The 26,765-nt window shown below is 43.2% G+C and overlaps 1 protein-coding gene across 1 annotated transcript; it reads right to left on the bottom strand.

Annotated features, from left to right (window-relative positions):
- Positions 1-330: 330 nt before the first annotated feature.
- LOC129853046 (kinetochore protein NDC80 homolog) lies at positions 331-26,765 on the bottom strand. Its single transcript, XM_055918695.1, has 17 exons — positions 26,660-26,765; positions 13,565-13,660; positions 13,381-13,461; positions 11,242-11,359; positions 10,842-11,014; positions 10,334-10,436; positions 9,825-9,914; positions 9,651-9,744; positions 9,435-9,535; positions 7,624-7,768; positions 7,139-7,344; positions 6,832-6,984; positions 6,652-6,741; positions 6,471-6,563; positions 6,045-6,175; positions 1,203-1,305; positions 331-1,028 (listed from the first exon to the last, which is right to left on the bottom strand). The coding sequence occupies exons 1-17, from the start codon at positions 26,665-26,667 to the stop codon at positions 900-902; spliced, it is 1,914 nt and encodes a 637-aa protein (XP_055774670.1). The 5' UTR covers positions 26,668-26,765; the 3' UTR covers positions 331-899.

Genomic DNA, 26,765 nt, shown 5'->3' with positions numbered 1-26,765 from the left:
TTTTTTTTTTAAGGTATCAGAGAGCAGGGTTGTATTCATTAGTGCACACCAAAGCAAAACGTTGGTTTCTAGTGAATACACCCCATGTATAGGTCAGAGACACCCAAAATAATAGTCCTGTTCCATTTCATTATGTGGTGCAGCCTAGGGTATGTCTATGACTGAGTATGTGAGTCTAAAAAGGAAGAAGTAAATGTAGGTACAAACCAACAGAAACTATTTTGGCTGTAGTTTACATTGTATTGCATGGACTAGACACTGTTGTTATAAGTGGGTAACGTGTCTATATCTGAATAAGCATGACTGGCAAAAAACAAACAAACATGGAAATATTGGGGATACATATCTTTATTTAAAGCATCACAAACTGCAGCGAAAAACAAATAACCATAATATACATTTCACCCGATCAGAAACTGCTCTATTTTAAATCTAGATTTACACTGCCCTCTAGTGGCTCATATGAGAAACACCACAAGGCAACATTAAAATACTTTACAAAGCGGTTTAACGCCCATTATCTAACCCAGGGGTACTTGAACAAAGTAAAACTCCTATTTAAACATATTTTCTACCAGCACCCAACACAGTCTTCTCATCTGGTGTCACAAGTTCCCAGTGCTTTAGAGCAGTGACCAGGGAAACTGCAGAAGATGGCGCGGCCCTTTGGAACGGATGTTATGCTCACTGTGGTCAGTAAAGACGTCACTTAGAAGAGAAGAAAAGCTGCACTCATCCCAACAGGCAAAACTGGTTGTTAATGATGTCATTTCAACTAGTTTCTGTTGTCACAACGTCACTAAACCATGTTTTGCCCGCTGGGATGGTTCCAATGAACTGAATGGAATAACCAGGTAAAGAGTTAGAGCTCATGTCAGCTTTTTGAGTGAAGCACGGAACTACATGCTGTTTACTTTAGCGATGAAGCCCTCCATAATGTCCTTCATCTTCTGAATGTCCACCTCGTCCTCCCGGAAGGCGTCCGTGTACACCCTGTCTACTCGCTTGTGTTGATCCTCTAAGAATTTCTGGAAATGATCACAATGTGACATTCAGGCTCAGAAAGACAGTCATTGTCAAATCAAGTTATTGTAAAAGGGAATATCAAGGCAAGGAATGAAATAAATATTTAAATAAAGGCGAGATGTGCACGAGGTCAGTGGCTTTTTGAACGACAGGTTAGGGGCAAGATGGAGACTGACCTCTACAATGGACAGGTGGTTGGCAGCCGTGGTTAACACACTGGCAAGGTTGTTAACCACAGTCCGCCGCTCCTCATTGGTTTCTTGCAGGACAAGATGGTACCTGTGGAGTAGAGAGACAAATACTGTGGTGGGGGGTGTGTTTTTAGATATGAACAATGAAAAACAAACTTCCTGTGGTTGTGAAATAATTGTTAAACCCAGAACATACCGTACACAAATAAAGTAGCCTAGGGCAGGAGAATATCTCATGTTTCTGTAGCGTTAGCCAGTTCGACGTACAAGTACACCCTCATGACAGGACGCTTGTCTATCCCCAATCCTTTTTTTTTATGCCGTGTCTGCCTTTGATTAGGTCACTGCACTCCTGCCTAAGTATGTAAACCCCCTTCAGTGGGTTTCACGTGACACAAACACACAACAGCGGCATTGCACAAAGCAAGCTATTGTAAGGATCGTACCCTTTTTTTCAATTTTGACTAAAATTACATACTCAAATCAAACTGCCTGTAGCTTAGGATGATAACATTTGAAAGGAAACACTTTGTGGAAAAGTGAAATTAATGTAGGAGAATAACACATTAGATCTGGTAAAAAATAATACAAACAAAAACCTTTTTTTTTTAATCATCTTTGAAATGCAAGAGGCCATAATGTCATATTGCAGTTTAGGCACAATAGATTTTGGCCACCAGATGGCAGCAGTGTGTGTGAAAAGTTAAAGATAGATTTTTATTTTATGTCACTAGGTAAGCTAGTTGAGAACTTGTTCTCATTTACAACTGCGACCTGGCCAAAATAAAGCAAAGCGACACAACAGAGTTACACATGGAATAAACAAGCATACAGTCAATAACACAATAGAGGGGGAAAAAAGGGAGAAAAAAAATCTAGATACAGTGTGTGCAAATGGCGTGAGGTGGTAAGGCAATAGAGAAGCCATAGTAGCAAAGTAATTACAGTTTAGCAAATTAACACGAGTGATAAGTAGCAGATGATGATGTGCAAGTAGAAATACTGGTGTGCAAAAGAGCAGAAAGCAAATAAAAACAATATGGGGATAAGGTAGGTAGTTGGATGGGCTATTTACAGATGGGCTGTGTACAGCTGCAGCGATCGGTTAGCTGCTCAGATAGCTGATGTTTAAAGTTAGTGAGGGAAATATAAGTCCCCAGCTTCAGTGATTTTTGCAATTCGTTCCAGTCATTGGTAGCAGAGAACTGTAAGGAAAGGCGGCCAAAGAGGTGTTGGCTTTGGGGATGACCAGTGAGATATACCTGCTGGAGCGCGTGCTACAGGTGGGTGTTATCGTGACCAGTGAGCTGAGATAAGGCAGAGCTTTATCTAGCATAGACTTAAAGATGACCTGGAGCCAGTGGGTCTGGCGACAAATATGTAGCGAGGGCCAGCCGACTAGAGAATACAGGTTGCAGTGGTATAAGGGGATTTTGTGACAAAACGGATGGCACTGTGATAAGACTGCATCCAGTTTGCTGATTAGAGTGTTGGAAACTATTTTGTAAATGACATCGCCAAAGTCAAGGATCGGTAGGATAGTCAGTTTTACGAGGGTATGTTTGGCGGCGTGAGTGAAGGAGGCTTTGTTGTGAAATAGGAAGCCGATTCTAGATTTAATTTTGGATTGGAGATGTTTAATATGATTCTGGAAGGAGAGTTTACAGTCTAGCCAGACACCTAGGTATTTGTAGTTGTCCACATATTCTAAGTCAGAACCGTCCAGAGTAGTGATGCTAGTCGGGCGGGCGTGTGCAGGCAGCAAACTGTTGAAAAGCATGCATTTGCTTTTACTAGCGTTTAAGAGCAGTTGGAGGCCACGGAAGGAGTGTTGTATGGCATTGAAGCTCGTTTGGAGGTTAGTTAACAGTGTCCAAAGAAGGGCCAGATGTATACAGAACGGTGTCGTCTGCATAGAGGTGGATCAGGGAATCATCCGCAGCAAGAGCAACATCGTTGATATATAGAGAGAAGAGAGTTGACCTGAGAATTGAACCCTGTGGCACCCCCATAGAGACTGCCAGAGGTCCGGACATCAGGCCCTCCAATTTGACACAATGAACTCTGAGAAGTAGTTGGTGAAACAGGAGAGGCAGTCATTTGAGAAACCAAGGCTGTTGAGTCTGCTGATAAGAATACGGTGATTGACAGAGTCGAAAGCCTTGGCCAGGTCGATGAAGACTATAACAGTTTGGGTCTAGAGTGTCTCCCCCTTTGAAGAAGGGGATGACCGCGGCAGCTTTCCAATCTTTAGGGATCTCGGACGATACGAAAGACAGGTTGAACAGACTAGTAATAGGGGTTGCAAGTGGCAGCGGATAATTTTAGAGAGAGAGGGTCCAGATTGTCTAGCCCAGCTGATTTGTACGGGTCCAGGTTTTGCAACTCTTTCAGAACATCTGCTATCTGGATTTGGGTGAAGGAGAAATGGGGGAGGCTTGGGCGAGTTGCTGTGGGGAGTGCAGGGCTGTTGACCAGGGTAGGGGTAGCCAGGTGGAAAGCATGGCCAGCCGTAGAAAAATGCTTATTGAAATTCGATTATAGTGGATTTATCAGTGGTGACAGTGTTTCCTAGCCTCAGTGCAGTGGGCAGCTGCTCTTATTCTCCATGGACTTCAGTGTCCCAAAACGTTTTGGAGTATGAGCTACAGGATGCAAATTTCTGTTTGAAAAAGCTAGCCTTACTGAGTGCGTGTATTGGTTCCTGACTTCCTTGAAAAGTTGCATATCGCGGGGACTATTCGATGCTAGTGCAGTTCGCCACAGGATGTTTTTGTGCTGGTCGAGGGCAGTCAGGTCTGGAGTGAACCAAAGGCTATATCTGTTCTTAGTTCTACATTTTTTGAAAGGGGCATGCTTATTTAAGATGGTGAGGAAATTACTTTTAAAGAACGACCAGGCATCCTCGACTGACGATGAGGACAATTAGAAAGGCCTGCTCGTAAAAGTGTTTTAGGGAGCGTTTGACAGTGATGAGGGGTGGTTGTTTGACCGTAGACCCATAGCAGATGCAGGCAATGAGGCAGTGATCATTGAGATCCTGATTGAAAACAGCAGAGGTATATTATCCATGAGGGTGCCCATGTTCACAGATTTAGGCTTGTACCTGGTGGGTTCCTTGATAATTTGTGTGAGATTGAGGGTATCTAGCTTAGATTGTAGGACTGCCAGGGTGTTAAGCATATCCCAGTTTAGGTCACCTAACAGAACGAACTCTTAAGACAGATGGGGGGCAATCAATTCACATATGGTAACCAGGGCACAGCTGGGAGCTGAGGGGGGGTCTATAAACAGCAGATCCAGTGAAGGATGGCAATACTGGACAATATTTTGTATCAAGTCAGGCCAAATGTGCTGAATTGGTCAATTGATACATTTTCAAGTACATAACTATTGAGAACATACAAAAATGATATGGTAATACACACTCCCAGGAATGTCATACATGATCTATCATTAGCTTATACACATCTAGATGGCCAGGCAGGGTGGGTGGGACGCCAGAGGTAGCAGGGGTTCAAACTGTAGAAACCAGTCCCTAAATTTGATTATAAAAATGGATATTATCAAACAAAACTATGTTACATTTTATCTCTGGGACCCTGAGGATGACAAATTAGAGCAAGATTACTGAAGTAAATGTATTTACCAGAGGTGAATGTATCAAACCAGTTGCCATAAGAGTTTTGTTGTTGTGCACTCACAAACAATAGCATGGTATTTTTTCACTGTAATAGCTACGATAATTGGACAGTGCAGTTAGATTAACAAGAACTTAAGCTTTTTGCCCACATAAGACATGTCTATGTCCTGGAAAGTTTGCCGTTACCGCACGTTAGCTCAACCGTCCTAGTATAGGGACACCCATCCTGTAGAGCTTAAATTGAGGAGGAAGTTTCTCTTAACTAAATGGCTACTCCCTACATCCAGCTCAGCTGGACGTAGGGAATATAGGTTGACCTTTCAATCCTGGAACGACAGCCTCTTTCTCCTCAGGAGTTTGAGATGGCGGCATATACCCTCAAAGTTACACAGCTGCACCATTGAGAGCATCTTTACTGGCTGTATCACAGCTTGGTACGGCAACTGCACTACCCATGATCTCACGGTGCGTAGTTCACTGTGGCCGAGCTCCATGCCATCCAGGACCAATATATCAGGCGTGCGAAAGGAATGCCAGAAAAAAAAACGGGGAAAAAACCCTCCAGCCATCCAAACCATAGACTACGCTGTTACCCCATGGCAAGCAGTATCAGAGCAACACCAACAGGCTCATGAACAGCTTCCATAAGCCATAAGAGTGCTAAATATCTAACAAAATGGATACACAGACTATCTGTATTGATACCTTTTCTTTTTGAGCCGACTCTACGCACACTCAACACACACATTTACATTTAAGTCATTTAGCAGACACTCTTATCCAGAGCGACTTACAAATTGGTGCATTCACCTTATGATATCCGATATGACACACACTCGCGTCATTGGCTAACCCACATCCTGATGCCTAGTCACCTTAGCCTTATACACATCTATCCCTACAACTCCAGTATCCCTGCACATTGTAAATGTGGTATTGGAACTGACCTCGTATATAAAACAGTAACTTACTTACTCGTGTTATTCATATTTAAATATTTCGGGTTTTTTTTCCTATTATACTTTTGTAGACAATTTTTACTACCGATATGAATTACTGCAATGTCGGGAAAGAAAGGTATTTCACTGTAGTCGTGCCCGTGACAATAAAACTTGAAACTAAGCCCTGTTGCTCTCACCATTGTGATTTGGTCCAAAATAACTGGTAGGAGGAGCACTACTCACTGTTGCTGTGCAGCTTTCAGCTGCTCCACAGACTCGTCATAGCCCAGGGTCACCTTCTTCTCCAGCAGCTTGCGGTGGGTCTCCACAGACTCCATCTCAGCAGACCACTTCTGCTCCTCATGAGCAATGTCCTAAACACACACGGAGAGAGGGATGTCATTTTTCTATTTGTAAAAAAACACAATTTAACCACAGATGTGGATACAATACATTTAAAATAAATGAGGAGAACAAGACAAGTTCTTTCCATTATCGTCCTTATAAGACAATGAGCTGTCTAGTAAAACCTTGGATGGACCAATGATGACACCAGTGATTCACATAGACACCACTTCCTGACCAATAAATGACTAGACTGTAACATTATTTCAGATGGGTTTCTGTACACAATATTCAAACACTTGTAATAATGAAATTATACCGCACCTGCATGTCTTGTTCGAGCTTCTCGTCGAGCCTACGGATTTGCTCTCTCAGGTGTTTCAAGTCATTCGCTTTATCTGAAATATTGGAATTCACCTGAAAGAGAAAGATCCATGCTCAAATTTATTTGTATATGGGACAAAACCTTCGTACTTCTAAGAAACACAGTGAAATGTCTCGGTACCTGTTCTATGGACTCCTCCAGGCTTAGTTTCATGTCTGTCAGTCGACTACACTCCTCGTCCACATCAGTGATCAGTTTCCTCAGTAGTTGCTGTAGAGAATAAGCCACAGAATTAGGTCTAGATACAACACACACCTGTCGTAATAAAGCGATTGTTCGATGAGAACTAAATCTCCATACTTGAATCTGTGTTCTGCATTGAACCATGGTGGACGGTCCGTATTCTGTGGAGGTCCTGATCTCAAAGTCGTGGCCGCACGCGTTTTCGGCAGACACAGGGATGAGCTTCAGTTTGCGGGCAAGCTTGTGGTACTCGGCCAGCTTCACTTCGGCCTAAATCATTAGCAGTGGTTAAGACTGAGAAGACGGTTCAGCACTGGCTCATAGCTAGCTAGTCATTAAAAAAATGAAATACTTATTGAACCTTTGTTTACCAGACAGATGAGTATAGAATGCAGACGTATCAGGCCAGCATCCTATTCCTTACCGTCTCCTTGGCCTTGGCCAGAGCGATCTCCTCGTTCCACATGTGCTGCTCGGCCTGCTCCAGGCTCTTGCTCAGGCTGTTGATGGTCTGCTGCAGCTCCCTCTTCTCCCAGTTGATCCTCTCAATGTCAGCGGGAGTGAACTTCTGGGTGGACAAGATGTGTTGGAGCCGGGACTCCTCCTGTTTTAGGGTCTCCACTTGCAGTCCTACACAGGACAAAAAAGGGCAGCGGGGGGCTTGTTAACGTTTCAGGATTTCCAGGAGAGTAGCAATTTAAAAAAAAAAAGTATATTTGAATGGATTTTCAGATTTTGTTTAAACAGGGAATGAGAAGATAAAGTGGGGACAGATAGAGAAATGATGTGTCAAAGGGTAGTAGACCACATATACAGACACTGTAGAAAGAGAAGTGTCCTAGAGGCTGCATCAATACCGCAAGACCAGCCAAGACACGAGAGTAGCAATGTTTGGTCATAGTTTTTTACCCGATGCTTCCAGCTCCTCGACCAAACCAGAGGCTTTGTTCTCCAGGTTGGCTTTGAAAGACTCCAGGTTACTGCGATAACTCTGCAGCTTCTGCAGGTCTGTCTGAAGTTTGACTTTCTCCGTTCTTTTGACCATCAATCGGTCCTGCTCCAAAGTAAATAAAATGGTTACAAATATAGTGAATCAAACGGCTCTGTTCAAACGTAATTGGCACTTACGGCTCATCGACTGCTTAAACTAGGTGAGATGTTTACAATATTCAGTCACAGTACATGGAAAAATCTATAAATACAGGGCATTCGGAAAGTATTCAGACCACTTGATACATTTTGCCACATTTTGTTACATTACAGCCTTATTCTAAAAAGGCTACAATATTCTCTCCCTCATCTACACACAATTCCCCATAATGACAGAGATAAAAACTTTGTATTAAATATAAAAAACAGAAATCATTTACATAAGTATTCAGACCCTTTGCTATGAGACTACAAATTGAGCTCAGGTGCATCCTGTTTCCATTGATCATCCTTGAGATGTTTCTACAACTTGGAGTGCACTTGGGGTAAATTCGATTGAGTCAACATGATTTGGAAAGGCACATACCAGTCTATATAAGGTCCCACATTTGACAGTGCAAAAACCAAAGCCATGAGGTCGAAGGAATTGTTTGTAGAGCTCCGAGACAGGATTGTATCGAGGCACAGATCTGGGGAAGGATACCAAAAAAAAAATCTGTAGCATTGAAGGTCCCCAAGAACACAGTGGTCTCAATCATTCTTAAATGGAAGAAGTTTGGAACCACAAAGACTCTTCCTGGAGCTGGCCGCCGCAGACAAACTATGCAAACGGGGGGAGATGGGAGAACATTCCAAAAGGACAAGCATCTCTGCAACACTCCACCAATCAGGCCTTTATGGTAGAGTGGCCAGATGGAAGCCACTACTCAGTAAAACGCACATGACAGCCCGCTTGGAGTTTGCCTAAAGCCACCTAAATGACTCTCAGACCATGAGAAACAAGATTCTCTGGTTTGATGAAACCAAGAATGAAATCTTTGGCCTGAATGCCAAGCGTCACGTCTGGAGGAAACCTGGCACCATTCCTACGGTGAAGTGCGGTGGTGGCAGCATCATGTTGTGGGGATGGTTTTTAGCGGCAGGGACTGGGAGACTAGTCAGGATCAAGGGAAAGACGAGTGGAGAAAAGTACAGAGATCCTTGATGAAAAACTGCTCCAGAGCACTCAGGACCTCACACTGGGGTGGAATTTCACCTACCAACAGGACAATGACCCTAAGCACACAGCGAAGACAACACAGGAGTAGCTTCAGGACAAGTCTCGGAATGTCCTTGAATGTCCTTGAGGCCTGCCAGAACCTGGACTTGAACCCGATCGAATATCTCTGGAGAGACCTGAAAATAGCTGTGCCATCCAACCTGAGAGAGCTTGAGAGGATCTGCAGAGAAGAAACTACCCAAATAGAGGTGTGCCAAGCTTGTAGCTTCATACCAAAGAAGACTCAAAGCTGTAATCGCTACCAAAGGTGCTTCAACAAAGTACTGAGTAAAGGGTCTGAATACTTATGTAAATGTGATAATTCAGTTTTTTAAATTTGATAGCATTTGCTACAATTGATAAAAACCTGTTTGCTTTGTCATTATGGGGTATTGTGTGTAGATTGATGAGGGGGGGGGGGGGGGGCACTACTCAATCTATTTTAGAAGGCTGTAAAATGTGGAACAAGTCAAAGTGTCTGAATATTTTCCGAATGCACTGTATATACAGTCCTTAGATTCAAAGGACTAACCGTTTGGCTTTCATTCTCCAGTCGCTCAACCTCATCACTCAGCATCCTGTACTTCTCCTCCATGGACGCGAGAAGCCCTTCGTCAACGTTGTAAAGTCTCTCTGTAGATATAAGTTGACCTTTTATGCGCTTGTTGCTGGTTATTTGTATGTGTTCATTCGGAAGGAAAAGGCACAACTCACAATTAAAAACAATAACTTTATCATCACTGCTTACTTAGTTTAGCAAGATAATCTGCATCCTCTTCATCAAACGTATCTGCTCCTTGCATGAACTTGTTGTAGGTTTCAGCAGTGTAGTCCAGAAAGAGCTAGAAACGGAGGGGAGCGTGCAGGGTCAAATAGAGCTAACATCCTAATTGGTTTTGTTGTAAGTAAGTTGGCTCTGTACCTTGTTGAACTCAACCCCGTCCTCAATCTCAGTGCTTCCGTCAGAGAAATCAGCAAAGAGCAGGTCCTGATCACTCATACTGCAAAAGATCTGCAAAACAACCAGAACAAATTCAAGGAAACATACAGTATTATACAGAGCCACGATGCATGAAACTACCGTCCATCTTATATGACGCAAGTGAACAACAAACCTGGTTTCAAAAAAACAAAGTAACTTCATGGCACAAGGCCTCTGCCCCATGTGACCTAACTTTTTTGTTCATGTATTGACAAGTGTAACTAATAGATGCACACGCAATACATGTTAATGTTTTTAAATATGTAAATTGTAAAGGATTTCGTTATGTCGAAGCCCAGTAAGACTAGTGGTCGCCATTGGCGTCGGCTAATGGGGATCCTTATAAAAAATGTTTTTATAACTCTCTCATTATTCAAACCTTCATTTAGACAGTTAATGTTATTAATGAGTTTAGAGATTAGGTAGTATTCTGCTGTACTAATACCCACCTTCACAGTATCCATGAGCCAGACAACAGCCCCCAAGACCTGTGGCCACGTATGTGGTGCCCCCACAGAGTACATGGAACTTTTGGAGAGAACAAATGGATACCTGCCATCAGAAATATACAGTCAGTATCCTAGAAAGAGGAACAGGCTAGCGTACAAAAACAGCAAATGATCACATCGAAGTCCCAAATAGCACCATATTCTCTATATAGGGCACTACCTTTGACCAGGGCCCACAGTGATGCCATTTGGGACACAGACCATTTTTAACATGTACGGCAGAATGAGCTCATTGTTTACAAATGTAAATGTAACCTTTATTTATCTAGGCAAGTCAGTTAAGAACAAATTCTTATTTACAATGACGGCCTACCGGGGAACAGTGGGTTAACTGCCTTGTTCAGGGGCAGAACGACAGATGTTTTTTTTTTTTTTTTTACCTTGTCAGCTCGGGGATTTGATGCAGCAAGCTTTCGATTACTGGCCCAACACTCTAACCACTATTTACCCCAAGTCTTTGAGAATCCTGGGGACCTCTTCCTCCACTTTGGAGGTGGGCATCTGGAAGGTGGGGTCCAGGAGGCAGTAGATGAACTCAAAGATCTTTAGGAACTCCTTGGTGGAGGGCGACTGGAGAGACTTGACTGACATTGAACCCGGAAAGCCCTTCTCTGACAGAAACTAGAGGAGAACGAGGGAAATGATGTGTCTTTGTGAAGGAGTGCTGATCTAGGACCAGACCCCCCCCAGTTCATAGAATCTTATTCATGAGGATGTAAAAGTGACAACTGATCCAAGAGCAGCACTCCTACTCTGAGATACTTTATAAATATTCAGGCCGGTCTTGAAAGACTTAAAAGTTCAGTGAGATTCTGTTTTAGAAATCTGTGTATATTAGGAATCCATACCTCACACAACTGTCTGATGCACTGCTGAACATAGGCCTTATCGTGTAAGGGACGGGGATCCTTCATCTTCTCCGTACCGCCAAAGGTGCTGTTGCGAGCCATGCCAGCCCCACTGGTCCTGAAAAGAGTTCCGATTTTTAGCATTCATGGTACTACTTAAGCCTCGTTCACATTGAAGTGACTCAAATCCAATTTTTTTGCATATCTGATTCAAATATTATTATTTTTGGTAGCAGACATTTCAAGTCACAAATCTGATTCCTGACCATGAGGTGTCTGAATGGTCAAATCTGATTGATTTGCCCTTGTGGTTTATCGACTGTTTGGCATATCTTGTTATTGGCCATTTTGTCTGTTGACAGTTTTGACAAGAACATGTGGTAGGTAACTAGCTTTTTAATTGTTTACAAACAAATTAGTGAACGCGCTATAGCGTTTAACATCTACCTAACTAGTTAGTTGAATTATGTGGCTAGCCAAAAAGGACTTGTTCTGAAAGATGGATCACCTTGTCCTTTGAGGCTTTAAAAAGGTGTTCTGACACTGATTTTGAACATTCAAAGCAACTGAGAAACAACCCTGGCAGGCATTATTTTCACTGTAGATTTTGCTACATTACTATGGGATCAATATCATGCCAAATGTAAATCACCATTCCACCACTTTTGACTTGTATTTGTAAATCTATATATTGCATTAGATTTTTTTTTATGACTGCAGATATGCAGGTCATTTCCAAGGGGCTTAAGTAAAACGACTGCCATAAAGACAAAACGTTCACGCGTAGAAAGCGATGTAGTCATTGAAAAAAAGTCTATCCCATTGATGCCGTTGACACAGATCACTCGTTGCTGAGTAAAAGGAGCCAGGAAGGGGGTGAGAGTAACCCGTGTGAAATGGCTAGCTAGTTAGCGGTGCGCGCTAATAGCGTGTCAATCGGTGACGTCACTCACTCAGAACTTGAAGTAGTTGTTTCACTTAATCTGCAAGGGCCGCGATTTTTTTTGGAGCGATTGGTAACGATGCTTCGAGGGTGACTTGTCAATATGTGCAGGGGGTCCCTTGTTCAAGCCCAGGTTGGGGCGAGGAACGAAGCAATATTGTTACAAAGTCTGATACAATATCCTACACCTGCCCTCTACCTTTCGCATGCCTCTCCTGGAGAAATGGTTGGAGGCCTCAGGAACACTTATGTCTCCTTAATGCTCATCGTCTGTGCAGCATGGGACAGCTGTAAATTATTATAATCATTTACAATATATGACATAACCTTCACATTTAGTGGCGCTATCACACTGGCCAGCTAATTCAACTATATGGGTGGCAAACGGGTGTACATTATTAGTAGTATTTTATTTATTTTTTTAATCAGGTGACCTAATGGAGTTGCAGGTTTGCCATATCTGTCATGTTTGCACATATCTCTCCTATGTGCAAAACTTTATGGCAGTCATTTTACTTAAGGCCCTTGGAACTGACCCTGCATATCTGCAGTCATAAAATAATTCTAATGCAATATATCGATTTACAAATACAAATCAAAAGGTGTTTGTGGATTGGTGATTTACATTTGGCATGATATTGATTCCATACATAACTTCTAAGTGATAGGAAGCACGAGCTCCACCACCAATCAGCTTACACCACTGCGCACAACCACCATTACTATGACAAATAGCATAGCCATGTCAGCAAATGAATGCTGTCTGAACACACAAATCCAATTTGGACACATTTAACTTGCCGTTTGGACAGTCACTATTCCAAAACAGATTTGAAAGTGTTTCTCCCCTCATTCACCTATCATGTTGTTTAATGCACCTCTCTACAATCTGTTTCCACTTGCATTGATACATTCTTCAAACATGCTAGCCAGAAGATTCCCGGGTATGGATTACAACCAGCTAACGATTTAGCTGGTTGAGCAATAAGGCCTGCAGTGTGAACATGTCCAGAGCTACAATAAAAACATGTACTGTCAGAGGGACTCGAGGACTGGAGTTGGGAACCACTGAACTTGGCAGTGTGAAATGGCTCCCAATCATATGGATTCACTAACAGGAATAGTCTTTGTCTCACATGGTGACAGTGACAGAGAACTAGGTGTATAATGGTATTTTCTGCAGTGTAGGGACTTACCGACTACCAAAAAAGCTGGTTCTTCTCTCGGATGTGACAGACTGGGGTTTAGGAATGTTCAACTTTCCAAAGGATTGTTTGCTGTGAACAAATATCAATATGCTCATTGTATTAGCAAATACATATCCCATATTTATGACAGGCAGTTAAAGCAACTTCCTTTGACGTTGGTTTGAACACTAACCTCTGCGGTGTTGCATAAACCATGCTCATTCTGTTGCTTTCAACTCTTTGAGGGAGCTCAGAGAGCCTACTGCTGGATGCTCGGTTCATCCTGGATCTGGTGAAAGAATGAAGACATAGCCAGCTAAATACATGTAGGCTATACATGGATAGCCAGGTCAGTTAATGTTTCAATAGGATAGCAAATGTTTCAATGAAACAATGAAAGATGGGCACAATAGCAGGGTGACATTGTACCGGATTGTGCGGGACAGTCCCGCATTTTGTCCCGCAACCAAAAATCCATGTCCTATTCATATCCTGAAAGAAAATGATCTCTACAATAAATGCTAATACAAATAATTTGTTTATAAGATCTTGTTACCATGGAAAGGAAAATACCTGTGTATTTGTGGAGAAATCACCGTGATTAACTCTTTAGTCATGTCCCAGTTTAGCTTTTAACTTATGGCCTTGCCTACACCTAGCAGTGTGTTTTTTTTATTCTATTTTATTTGGAACAGCAAGCCAAACAAAATTAACTGGGCCTATTTATTATAATGAATATGAATTCAAAAGACAGAAATGAAATATGAAAGCATTAGACCTCTCACTAAAGGTTTTAGTCCTACAAAAGTTACACTTAAATCCAAACTGGTTCTCCCCCTCCCCACTTTATTCAGATTACCTCTCACTTTCACTTATTTGAAAATGAAATAATCCCCCAAATAGTTGCTATTGTTAAAACAAGCCATAGAAAGTTGGTTGCAACAAATTCTTAAACTCAAATATACTAATTGATCAATTTAACATTTTGGGGGGGGAATTAAATAGCATAATCAATTTAAATGATATCATAAATAGGACTGGTGGAGTTGTCACACATGCAGCTAACAAAAATATGGAAATGTCTCCTATACCCCAAATTACAAACAGCATTAAATGCAAAAATGGAGGGAGAAAGGAAGGAACTTGTCTGTTAGCCCTCCACTAAAAGACAAAAACTGGTTAAAAAGAAAATTGTGATGAATAAAACTAGTTTAGCAAATTTCATTTAAAGACCAAAAAAAGGTACAGCTGTACCCTAGATTGCAAAATAGTTGGGAAGAGATTGATGTACCAATTCCATGCCACATGGTTTATGAACTGATACAAAACATCAGATTCAAAATGTTAGGTTTTCAATTTAAATGATACAAAAATTCTTGCAACCAATAGAATGTTCGATATTAGGAATAAAACCATCCCAGCAGATTTTGCTGCGAAGAGAAAGAATATTCGCTCATTTGTTTTGGTACCGTCCATATATAGCTTGTTTTTGGTCACAGGTTCAGGAATGGCTGATGAATTGCAACATTTAAGTGGAGGTAACTCTGCTGGGTGACTTGAAAAGTCCGTCAAAAAAATCAATAATATAATACTGTTAGCAAAAATGTTTATTTAATCTACAATCTGTAAAACACTGAGATAGAACGGTTCAGAACTTCTGTGAAACATCACAGCAGTTTAAAAATATATGGCAAAAATAAATTGGATGGTATTCAGAGAACGATGGGAAGGGTAGAGGGTAGCTGAAGGGTGGGACTAAAAATAACTAAATGTAAAACACACCGTGTCTGTAAAATGTATATAGCATGTATCAGGGCTAACCTATTCCGATCAGTTGTTGGTGGACCAAGCTTTTTAATTTTTAAATCGAGCAGTGGCAAATGTAGACCTATAAAAATGTGCCCATTTGGGGATTTGATACTATTTATGATTGTCGTAACTCACCATCTGTGGAGCTTCTCAAAGTCATTTTTTCTTTGCCTCAAAAACCAAGTAAAATAAGTCTGTTTTTACAGCCACTGAGAATGACAATAGTTCAACGTAGCCTATTTTAAAAATCTTTCCAGCTCTCTCCCTTTCGATAACCACTCAGCATAAAAGGGGGGGGGGGGGGGGTCATGCTCTGATCTGGTAGAAATGTCTAAAAAGTCCTACCGGATTACTTATCCCTTGAGCAAATAGCCTAAAGCTGTGTGTGTCTGGAGAGCACTGACTCAGGAATAGTTTAAACACCAGCTTCAAGTTCATTGCAGACAGGTCATACAAAACTAGGTTGTCGTGCCCTCTTGGCGACTGTCTTGGTGTGGTTGGACCATGATAGTTTGATGGCGTTGTGGACACCAACGAGCTTGAAGCTCTCAACCTGCTCCACGACAGCCCAGTCAATGTTAACAGTGGCCTGTTCGGTCCGCCTTCTGTAGTCCACGATCAGCTCCTGTCTTGCTCAAATTGAGGGAGAGATTGTTGTCCTTGTGTCACAATGCCAGGTCCCTGACCTCCTCCCTATAGGCTGTCTCATCGTTGTCGGTGATCACTTGTGTCATCAGCAAAATTAATGATGTGTTTGAGTCGTGTTTGGCCACGCAGTCGTGGGTGAACAGGGAGTACAGGAGGGGACTGATCCCCAGTGTTGAGCATCAGCATAGCAGACGTGTTGTTGCCTACCCTTACCACCTGGGGGCGGCCCGTCAGGAAGTCAAGGATCCAGTTGCAGAGGGAGGTGTTTAGTCCCAGGGTCCTTAGCTTAGTGATGAGCTTTGAGGGTACTATGGTGTTGAACTCTGAGCTGGAGTCAATGAATAGCATTCTCACATAGGTGTTCCTTTTGTCCAGGTGGGAAAGGGCAGTGTGGAGTGCGATTGAGGTTGCATCTGTGGCTCTGTTGGGGCGGTATGCAAATAGGAGTGGGTCAAGGGTATCTAGGAGAATGCTGTTGAGGTTTTTTTAAGTTAACTAGGCAAGACCGTTAAGAACAAATTCGTATTTACAATGACGGCCTACACCGGCCAAACCCGGATGGCGCTGGGCCAATTGTGTGCCGCCGGCCAGTTGTGATACAGCCTGGATTCGAACCAGGGTGTCTGTAGTGATGCCTTAGACCAGTGCGCTACTCGGGAGCCCCCGAGTGAGCCATGACCAGCCTTTAAAGCTTCATGGCTACCGACGTGAGTGCTACGGGGCGGTAATCATTTAGCCAGGCTACCTTTGCTTCTTTGGGCACATGCACTATGGCGGTCTGCTTGAAACATGTAGGTATTACAGAGACTCAGTCAGGGTGAGGTTGAAAATGTCAGTGAAGACACTTGCCAGTTGGTCTGCCATGCTGCGAGTACACATCCTGGTAATCCATCAGACCCCATCAGGCTTTGTGAACGTTGACCTGTTTAAAAGGTCTTGCTCACATCGGCTACCGAGAGCGTTATCATAGTCTTCCCGAACAGCTGGTGCTCTCGTGCATGCGTCAGTGTTGCTTGCCTTGAGAGCATAAAAAGGCATTTAGCTCGTCTGGTAGGCTCACGTCAACTGGGCAGCTCGTGGCTGGGTTTGTTTTTGGAGTCCGTAATAGTTTAAGCCATGCCACATCCAACAAGTGTCAGAGCCGATGTAGTAGGATTCAATCTTAATCCTGTATTGACACTTTGCTTGTTTGATGGTTCGTCTCAGGGCATAGCGGGATTTCTTATAAGCATCCCGCTCTTTGAAAGCGGCAGCTCTAGCCTTTAGCTCCATGCGGGTGTTGCCTGTAATCCATGGCTTCTGGATATGTACGTACGGTCAATGTGGGGACGACGTCGTCGATGCACTTATTGATGAAGCCGATGACAGAGGTGGTATACTCCTCAATGCCATTGGATGAATCCCGGGACATATTCCAGTCTGTGCTGCAGCGTAGCATCCGCGTGCGTCATCTGACCACTTCTGTATTGAGCAAGTCACTGGTGCTTCCTGCTTTAGTTTTGCTTGTACGCAGGAATCAGGAGGATAGAATTATGGCCATATTTGCCAAATGGAGGGCAGGGGAGAGCTTTGTATGCATCTCTGTGTGGAGTAAAGGCAGTGTAGAGTTTTTTTCCCCCCTCTGGATGCACATGACATGCTAGTAGAAATTCGGTAAAACGGATTTAAGTCTGCCTGCTTTAAAGTCCCCGGCCACTAGGAGCGCTGCTTCTGGATGAGCATTTTCTTGTTTGCTTATGACCTTATACAGCTGGTTGAGTGCGGTATTAGTACCAGCATCAGTTTGTGGTGGTAAATAGACGGCTATGAATAATATAGATGAGAACTCTTGATAGATAGTCTACAGTTTATCATGAGGTAGAATACCTCAGGCGAGCAATATCACAATACTTTTTTAATATTAGACATAGCGCACCAGCTGCTATTGACAAATAGACCCACGCCCCTTACCAGACGTAGCTTCTGTCCTGCCGGTGCATGGGAAATCCCTCCAGGTCTATATTATCCGTGTCGTCATTCAGCCACGACTCAGTGAAACAATCTATTACAGTTAATGTCCCGTTGGATGACCTATGATCAAGATTATACTACCGTTTTGTTTTCCAATGATTGCACGTTGGCCAATAGAACTGATGGTAGTTGAGGTTCTCACTCGCCTACGAATTCTCAGAAAGCAGCCCGACCTCCGCCCCCTTTTCCTTCACGCAAATGACTGGGATTTGGGTACCTTACCGAGAAAGTGGTATATCCTTCACGTCGGACTCATTAAAACAACAAATATTCTTCCAGTTCGAGTTGAATAATCGCTGTTCTGGTGTCCAAAAGTAATGTTCGGTCATAAGAGACGGTAGCAGCTACATTATATACAAAATAAGTTAAACGTCACAACAACAAACAAAATGCAATAGCACAGTTGGTTAGGAGCATGTAAAACGTCAGCCATCCTCTCCGGAGCCAAAACAGTCACTCAACACGTCCATGTCAGCTAAATGTTTTAGATTAGATAAACTAGCAGCCAGCTAATTTACCAAACTGGTAGTAAGCATGGTCCAATTACCAACCCTGGTGGGATCCATTGATCATCAATTATCAGAAACTGCAAACATTTGCCTTCAACCCATGACAAAATGTGTAGAATTGAAGGAAATTAACATTACAACTCTACACTGTCACAATGGGGGCTGCTAAAATGTTTTGCTCGCAATGTGGGTAAATAGACCTACAAGCCAATAATGCCACTGATGAGTTTATTTTTGTGGCCCCCACCCCCATCGAAGTTGCCCATCCCTGGTTTAGATCAAAGCTGAATCAATGTCTTGGAAGATCAATGTTTATTTAGTATTCTAAATAACATATCTCCTAAGAAATTGTGTTTTGGGGGTTTAGGACACTAGCTGAAGAGTACATTTAAAAAAATATAAATGTGGCCAAAGCTCAACAGCGTGAGCCACTGGACAGAATGTGCTTTGATTTACATCCCTGTTAGTGAGCATTTCTCCTTTGCCAAGATAATCCATCCACCTGACAGGTATGGCATATCAAGAAGCTGATTAAACAGCATGATCATTACACCAGTGCACCTTGTGCTGGGGACAATAAAAGGCCACAAAATGTGGTTGTCACAATCCAATCCCACAGATGTCTCAAGCTTTGAAGGAGCGTGCAATTGGCATACTGTCTGCAGGAATGTCCAACAGAGCCGTGCCAGAGAATTTCATCTTAATTTCTCTATCAAAAGCCACCTCCAACGTCAATTTAGAGAATTTGGCAGTACATCCAACCGGCCTCACAACGTGTAACCACGCCAGTCCAGAACCTCCAAATCCAGCTTCTTCACATGCGGGATTGTCTCAGGAAGGTGAGGAAGGTGAGGGGGGGGGTGCTGAGGAGTATTTCTGTCTGTGTGGAACAACTCATTCTGATTGGCTGGGCTTGGCTCCCCAGTGGGTGGAACTGGCGCCAAAGTTGGTGACCCAGACCCCGCCCAGTCATGTGAAAGCCATAGATTAGGGCCTAATGAATTAATTTACATTTACTGATTTCCTTCTATGAACTGTAACGCAGTATAATCGTTTAAATTGTTGCATTTATATATTTAAGTTCAGTATAGTTTGTTAACACCTTCTGCTCACAAAACAGTCATTCAAGAAGACTTAAATGCATATTCCCATGAAACTGAATGAGATCAAATGATCAGTTTGGACATGTCGCTGGTAAAACATGAAGAATTATCATTCACAGTGATGATGCCATGGCCTCATTTTGAAATGAGATATACCTAATATACGTGTTTGAGGCAACTTGTGGTCTTGCGACTATGTGTGGGCATAGGCAGACGTTAAGAGATAACATCATTTACATTTGTATTGCTCTCCGGCACCTAAAACATTGCTGCTACACCATAAGCGGTATTTGTGTGTGTGAGCGGGGAGGGTTACTGTAGGTTACAGGCCATGACTGCTAAATAGCTGCACTTACTATTGGAGTTGACCTCTTTTTTCACCACCTATCCAATCACAGGGCCCTACACACACACACACACACTGATACTCCAATACATCACTCAAATCATTTGCTCACACGCACATAGCTACATTTATACACTCTACACACCCACATATGCTGCTACTACTATTATTATTTTTTTTCACCTTTATTTAACCAGGTAGGCTAGTTGAGAACAAGTTCTCATTTGCAACTGCGACCTGGCCAAGACAAAGCATAGCAGTGTGAACAGACAACACAGAGTTACACATGGAGTAAACAATAAACCAATCAATAACATGGTAGAAAAAAGAGAATCTATATACAATGTGTGCAAAAGGCATGAGGAGGTAGGCAATAAATCGAATAATTACAATTTAGCAGATTAACACTGGAGTGATAAATCAGATGATCATGTGCAAGTAGAGATACTGGTGTGCAAAAGAGCAGAAAAGTAAATAAATAAAAGCAGTATGGAGGGTGAGGTAGGTAAATTGGGTGGGCTATATACCGATGGACTATGTACAGCTGCAGCAATCGGTTAGCTGCTCAGATAGCAGATGTTTAAAGTTGTTGAGGGAGATAAAGGTCTCCAACTTCAGAGATTTTTGCAATTCGTTCCAGTCGCAGGCAGCAGAGAACTGCAAGGAAAGGCGTCCAAATGAGGTTTTGGCTTTAGGGATGATCAGTGAGATACACCTGTTGGAGCGCGTGCTACGGGTGGGTGTAGCCATCGTGACCAGTGAACTGAGATAAGGCGGCACTTTACCTAGCATAGCCTTGTAGATGACCTGGAGCCAGTGGGTCTGACGAACATGTAGCGAGGGCCAGCCGACTAGGGCATACAGGTCGCAGTGGTGGGTCGTATAAGGTGCTTTAGTAACAAAACGGATGGCACTGTGATAGACTGCATCCAGTTTGCTGAGTAGAGTATTGGAAGCTATTTTGTAGATGACATCGCCGAAGTCGAGGATCGGTAGGATAGTTAGTTTTGCTAGGGTAAGTTTGGCGGCGTGAGTGAAGGAGGCTTTGTTGCGAAATAGAAAGCCGACTCTAGATTTGATTGCAGTCTAGCCAGACACCTAGGTACTTAGATGTCCACATATTCTAGGTCGGAACCGTCCAGGGTGGTGATGCTAGTCGGGCGTGCGGCTGCAGGCAGCGAACGGTTGAAAAGCATGCATTTGGTTTTACTAGCGTTTTAGAGCAGTTGGAGGCCACGGAAGGAGTGTTGTATGGCATTGAAGCTCGTTTGGAGGTTAGATAGCACAATGTCCAAGGAAGGGCCAGAAGTATACAGAATGGTGTCGTCTGCGTAGAGGTGGATCAGGGAATCGCCCGCAGCAAGAGCAACATCATTGATATATACAGAGAAAAGAGTCGGCCCGAGAATTGAACCCTGAGGTACCCCCATAGAGACTGCCATAGGACCGGACAGCATGCCCTCTGATTTGACACACTGAGCTCTGTCTGCAAAGTAGTTGGTGAACCAGGCAAGGCAGTCATTAGAAAAACCGAGGCTACTGAGTCTGCCGATAAGAATATGGTGATTGACAGAGTCGAAAGCCTTGGCCAGGTCGATGAAGACGGCTGCACAGTACTGTCTTTTATCGATGGCGGTTATGATATCGTTTAGTACCTTGAGCGTGGCTGAGGTGCACCCGTGACCGGCTCGGAAACCGGATTGCACAGCGGAGAAGGTACGGTGGGATTCGAGATGGTCAGTGATCTGTTTGTTGACTTGGCTTTCGAAGACCTTAGATAGGCAGGACAGGATGGATATAGGTCTGCAACAGTTTGGGTCCAGGGTGTCTCCCCCTTTGAAGAGGGGGATGACCGCAGCAGCTTTCCAATCCTTGGGGATCTCAGATGATACGAAGGAGAGGTTGAACAGGCTGGTAATAGGGGGTGCGACAATGGCGGCGGACAGTTTCAGAAATAGGGGATCCAGATTGTCAAGTCCAGCTGATTTGTATGGGTCCAGGTTTTCCAGCTCTTTCAGAACATCTGCTATCTGGATATGGGTAAAGGAGAAGCTGGGGAGGCTTGGGCGAGTAGCAGCGGGGGGGGGGGGGGGGGGGGGGCTGGGGGCTGTTGGCCTGGGTTGGAGTCGCCAGGAGGAAGGCATGGCCAGCCATTGAGAAATGCTTGTTGAAGTTTTCGATTATCACATTTTGGTCTCAGTGGTGACCGTGTTACCTAGCCTCAGTGCAGTGGGCAGCTGGGAGGAGGTGCTCTTGTTCTCCATGGACTTTACAGTATCCCAGAACTTTTTGGAGTTAGAGCTACAGGATGCAAATTTCTGCTTGAAAAAGCTGGCCTTTGCTTTCCTGACTGACTGCGTGTATTGGTTCCTGACTTCCCTGAACAGTTGCATATCGCGGGGGCTCTTCGATGCTATTGCAGTTCGCCACAGGATGTTTTTGTGCTGGTCGAGGGCAGTCAGGTCTGGAGTGAACCAAGGACTATCTGTTCTTAGTTCTGCATTTTTTGAACGGAGCATGCTTGTCTAATATGGTGTGGAAGTAACTTTTAAAGAATGACCAGGCATCCTCAACTGACGGGATGAGGTCAATATCCTTCCAGGGTACCCGAGCCAGGTCGATTAGAAAGGCCTGCTCGCAGAAGTGTTTTAGGGAGCGTTTGACAGTGATAAGGGGTGGTCGTTTGACCGCGGACCCGTAGCGGATACAGGCAATGAGGCAGTGATCGCTGAGATCTTGATTGAAGACAGCAGAGGTGTATTTGGAGGGCAAGTTGGTCAGGATAATGTATATTAGGGTGCCCATGTTTACGGATTTAGGGTTGTACATGGTGGGTTCCTTGATGATTTGTGTGAGATTGAGGGCATCAAGCTTAGATTGTAGGACTGCTGGGGTGTTAAGCATATCCCAGTTTAGGTCACCTAACAGAACAAACTCTGAAGCTAGATGGGGAGCGATCAATTCACAGATGGTGTCCAGAGCACAGCTGGGAGCTGAGGGGGGTCGGTAGCAGGCGGCAACAGTGAGAGACTTATTTCTGGAGAGATTAATTTTTAAAATTAGAAGTTCGAACTGTTTGGGCATAGACCTGGAAAGTATGACAGAACCTTGCAGGCTATCTCTGCAGTAGATTGCAACTCCTCCCCCTTTGGCAGTTCTATCTTGATGGAAAGTGTTATAGTTGGGTATGGAAATCTCAGAATTTTTGGTGGCCTTCCTAAGCCAGGATTCAGACACGGCAAGGACATCAGGGTTGGCAGAGTGTGCTAAAGCGGTGAGTAAGACAAACTTAGGGAGGAGGCTTCTGATGTTGACATGCATGAGGCCAAGGCTTTTTCGATCACAGAAGTCAACAAATGAGGGTGCCTGGGGACATGCAGGGCCTGATTTTACCTCCACATCACCCGAGGAACAGAGGAGTAGTAGGATGAGGGTGCGGCTAAAGGCTATCAAAACTGGTCGCCTAGAGCGTTGGGGACAAGGAATAAAAGGACCAGATTTATGGGCGTGGTAGAATAGATTCTGGGCATAATGTGCAGACAGGGGTATGGTGGGGCACGGGTACAGCGGAGGCAAGCCCAGGCACTGGGTGATGATAAGAGAGGTTGTATCTCTGGACATGCTGGTCTCAATGGGTGAGGTCACCGCATGTGTGGGAGGTGGGACAAAGGAGGTATCAGAGGTACGGAGAGTGGAACTACGGGGTCCATTGCAAACCAAAACAATGATAACTAGCCTGAACAACAGTATACAAGGCATATTGATATTTGACAAGAACATACAGTAAGGCATAAAGTGATTGCAGGTCTTGATTGGGAGAGCTAGCTAAAACAACAGGTGAGATAACAGCAGCTAGTCAGCTAACACAGCAACAGCAGGTAAAAATGGCGACGACTAAGCAGAGAGGGTCGGATTAACTACACACAGAGCCTGAGTTAAAACACAGAGCCGACAAATAAAACACAAATAAACAGAATGGAGTACCGTGAATTAATGGACAGTCCGGCAGGCATCAGCTATGTAGCCAAGTGATCATAGTGTCCAGGGGGCAGCCGTAGATGGAGCAGGGAAGCCGCCACTACGCGGCCTTTAAAGTTAGTAGCCCGGGGGGTGGTCTGCTCAGACGGAGGGGGTCTGCTCAGACGGAGGCCGGTTGAAGGCACAGCGGATGGGATATTCGTCTGCAGACCAGACGTGGTCGTGTCGACAGAGAATCCAAGCCGGATGGCGATGGCGAAAGAGGTATTGTAGAATTGTGTTTGCTAACTGGTGCTAGCTTCGTGGCAGTGGTGCTAGCTGCAAGATAGCTGTGAGGATTAGAAGTAGTGGCTCAGGGATTACGGCAGGAATCCGGCGTTGTTGTGGAGAGACAGTCCGATGCTGGTAAATTGGAGAGTAATATCCAGGCTAATAACAGGGCTGGTGTCTGTGCAGAAGGTAAAAGCTGCTAGCAGAGGCTAAAAATGACTAAATCGCTTGTAGCTGATTAGCTGGTTAGCTACTGGGGGTTCTTGAATGTGTTCCAAAGTTAAAAAATAATAGCGATTCCATATCACATTGGGTGAGGTAGGTTACCAGAAGGTATAATCGAAATAAAAATTGAAAAGAGAGATTTAAAAAAATATATATATACAAGAAATACGAAAAATACAAACGTACACGAGAGGGTGAAACAAAACACGTCTACACTGCTACGCCATCTTGGATTGGATTTAGAGTATATTATGAGTATATATCACACACACACAGTACCAGTCAAAAGTTGACACTTACTCATTCAAGGGTTTCTTTATTTTTACTATATTTTAAAATAGTGAAGACATCAAAACTATGAAATAACACATGGAATCATGTAGTAACCAAAAAAGTGTTAAACAAAACAAAATATATTTTAGATTCTTCAAAGTAGCCACCCTTTGCCTTGATGACAGCTTTGCACACTCTTGGCATTCTCAACCAGCTTCACCTGGTATGCTTTTCCAGTCTTGAAGGAGTTCCCACATATGCTGAACACTTGTTGGCTGATTTTCCTTCACTCTGTGATCAAACTAATACCAAACCATCTCAATTGGGTTGAGGTCAGGTGATTGCGGAGGCCAGGTCATCTGATGCAGCACTCCATCACGCTCCTTCTTGGTCAAATATCCCTTATACAGCCTGGAGGTGTGTTGGGTCATTGTCCTGTTGAAAAACAAGTGATAGCACAAACCAGATGGGATGGCGTATCGCTGCAGAATGCTGTGGTAGCCATGCTGGTTAAGTGTGACTTCAATTAAAAAATAAAATTACAGACAGTGTCACCAGCAAAGAAACCCCATTCCGTCACACCTCCGCCATGCTTCACGGTGGGAACCACACATGCAAAGATCATCCGTTCACCTACTCAGCGTCACAAAGACACAGCGGTTGTATCCAAAAATCTCAAATTTTGACAAATCAGACCAAAGGACAAATTTCCACCTGTCTAATGTTCATTGCTTGTGCTTCTTGGCCCAAGCAAGTCTCTTCTTATTATTAGTGTCCCTTAGTAGTGGTTTCTCTGCAGCAAATCGACAATGAAGGCCTGATTTACACAGTCTCCTCTGAGCAGTTGATGTTGATAAGTGTCTTACTTGAACTCTATGAAGCATTTATTTGGGCTGCAATTTCTGAGGCTGGTAACTGATGAACTTATCCTCTGCAGCAGAGGTAACTCTGGGTCTTCCTTTCCTGTGGCGGTCCTCATGAGAGCCAGTGTCATCATAGCGCTTGATGGTTTTTGCGACTGCACCTGAAGAAACTTTAAGTTCTTGAAACGTTTCTGATTGACTGACCATGTCTTAAAAGTAATGATGGACTGTCGTTTCTCTTGCTTATTTGAGCTGTCCTTGCCATAATATGGACTTGGTCTTATACAGAAGATGACCCTACTTGGTAAATCACCCCTATCTTGTCACAACACAACCGAATGGCTAAAACGCATTAAGGAGGAAAGAAATTCCACAAATGAACTTAAGACAACTGTTAATTGAAATGCATCCCAGGTGACTACCTCATGAAGCTGGTTGAGAGAACGCCAAGAGTGTGCAAAGCTGTCAAGGCAAAGGGTTAAACAAATCTAAATTATATTGATTTGTTTAACAATTTTTTGGTTACTACATGTTTCAATGTGTTATTTCATAGAATAATAGTGAAGACATCAACTATGTCTAAAATAGTAAAAATTAAGAAAAACCCTTGAATGAGTAGGTGTGTCCAAACTTGACTGGTACTATATATCCTGATGCATAAATCACCTTAACATATCTACCTCTAACGAGCAAGTATCCATCCCTAAAATTGTAAACAGTGTAGATATAGTTATATATCTGGTGTGTTTTTGTTCCACCTTCTTATTTTTTGTATTACATTGTTATCGATGACTGCATTGTTGGGGCTTACAAGAAAAGCATTTCACTGTACTTGTGCATGTGACATTAAAACTTGAAACTACACTGTCCCGTAAAATCTTCCTGTTGTCTCGCATTTTAGTATTTTAAAAAGTGGTCACCCTACCGCTAATGTTCTCAAAAACGCAACGCGACATCAGTGGGGAAAATGTACACCTTCATGACACTTTCACATGCAAATACTTCCTACTTTATTTCTTGTGATAACGCTGGCTAGTTATATTTTTGAACGAAAAACATTCCACTGGGGAAACATACAATTAAGAACTACTGTTAGACTTGAAAAACACAAGCTAAATTACAACTAATTTAGCCAACTAACTAAAGTTAATTTACATAGTCTCTTAGAATTTGCCTGGGGTACTACAATTAAATATTTCTAGCTATAAATGAAATGCAACAACCCATTGAGACGTCTTTCAAACAAATACGTACCTTTCCATTTTCGATAATTTTGAAATACTCCGTTTAGAAACGTCTGTTTCACCATAAATAACTAAAGAGTAAAAAAAAAAAGTTCCGCCTGCAAATTTAAACAAAA

This window comes from Salvelinus fontinalis, chromosome 4 (genome assembly GCF_029448725.1).
Source record: "Salvelinus fontinalis isolate EN_2023a chromosome 4, ASM2944872v1, whole genome shotgun sequence".
Lineage (NCBI taxonomy): Eukaryota > Metazoa > Chordata > Actinopteri > Salmoniformes > Salmonidae > Salvelinus > Salvelinus fontinalis.
This window is presented reverse-complemented; position numbering and strand designations above follow the sequence as displayed.

Bases quoted from the DNA above. Each gene is read 5' to 3' on its own strand.
- LOC129853046 (XM_055918695.1), bottom strand. The intron at 9,915-10,333 runs GTGGGTATTAGT...GTTGTTTTGCAG, and splicing joins GGCTCATGGATACTGTGAAG to ATCTTTTGCAGTATGAGTGA. The intron at 7,769-9,434 runs GTTAGTCCTTTG...ACTTTGGAGCAG, and splicing joins TGGAGAATGAAAGCCAAACG to GACCGATTGATGGTCAAAAG.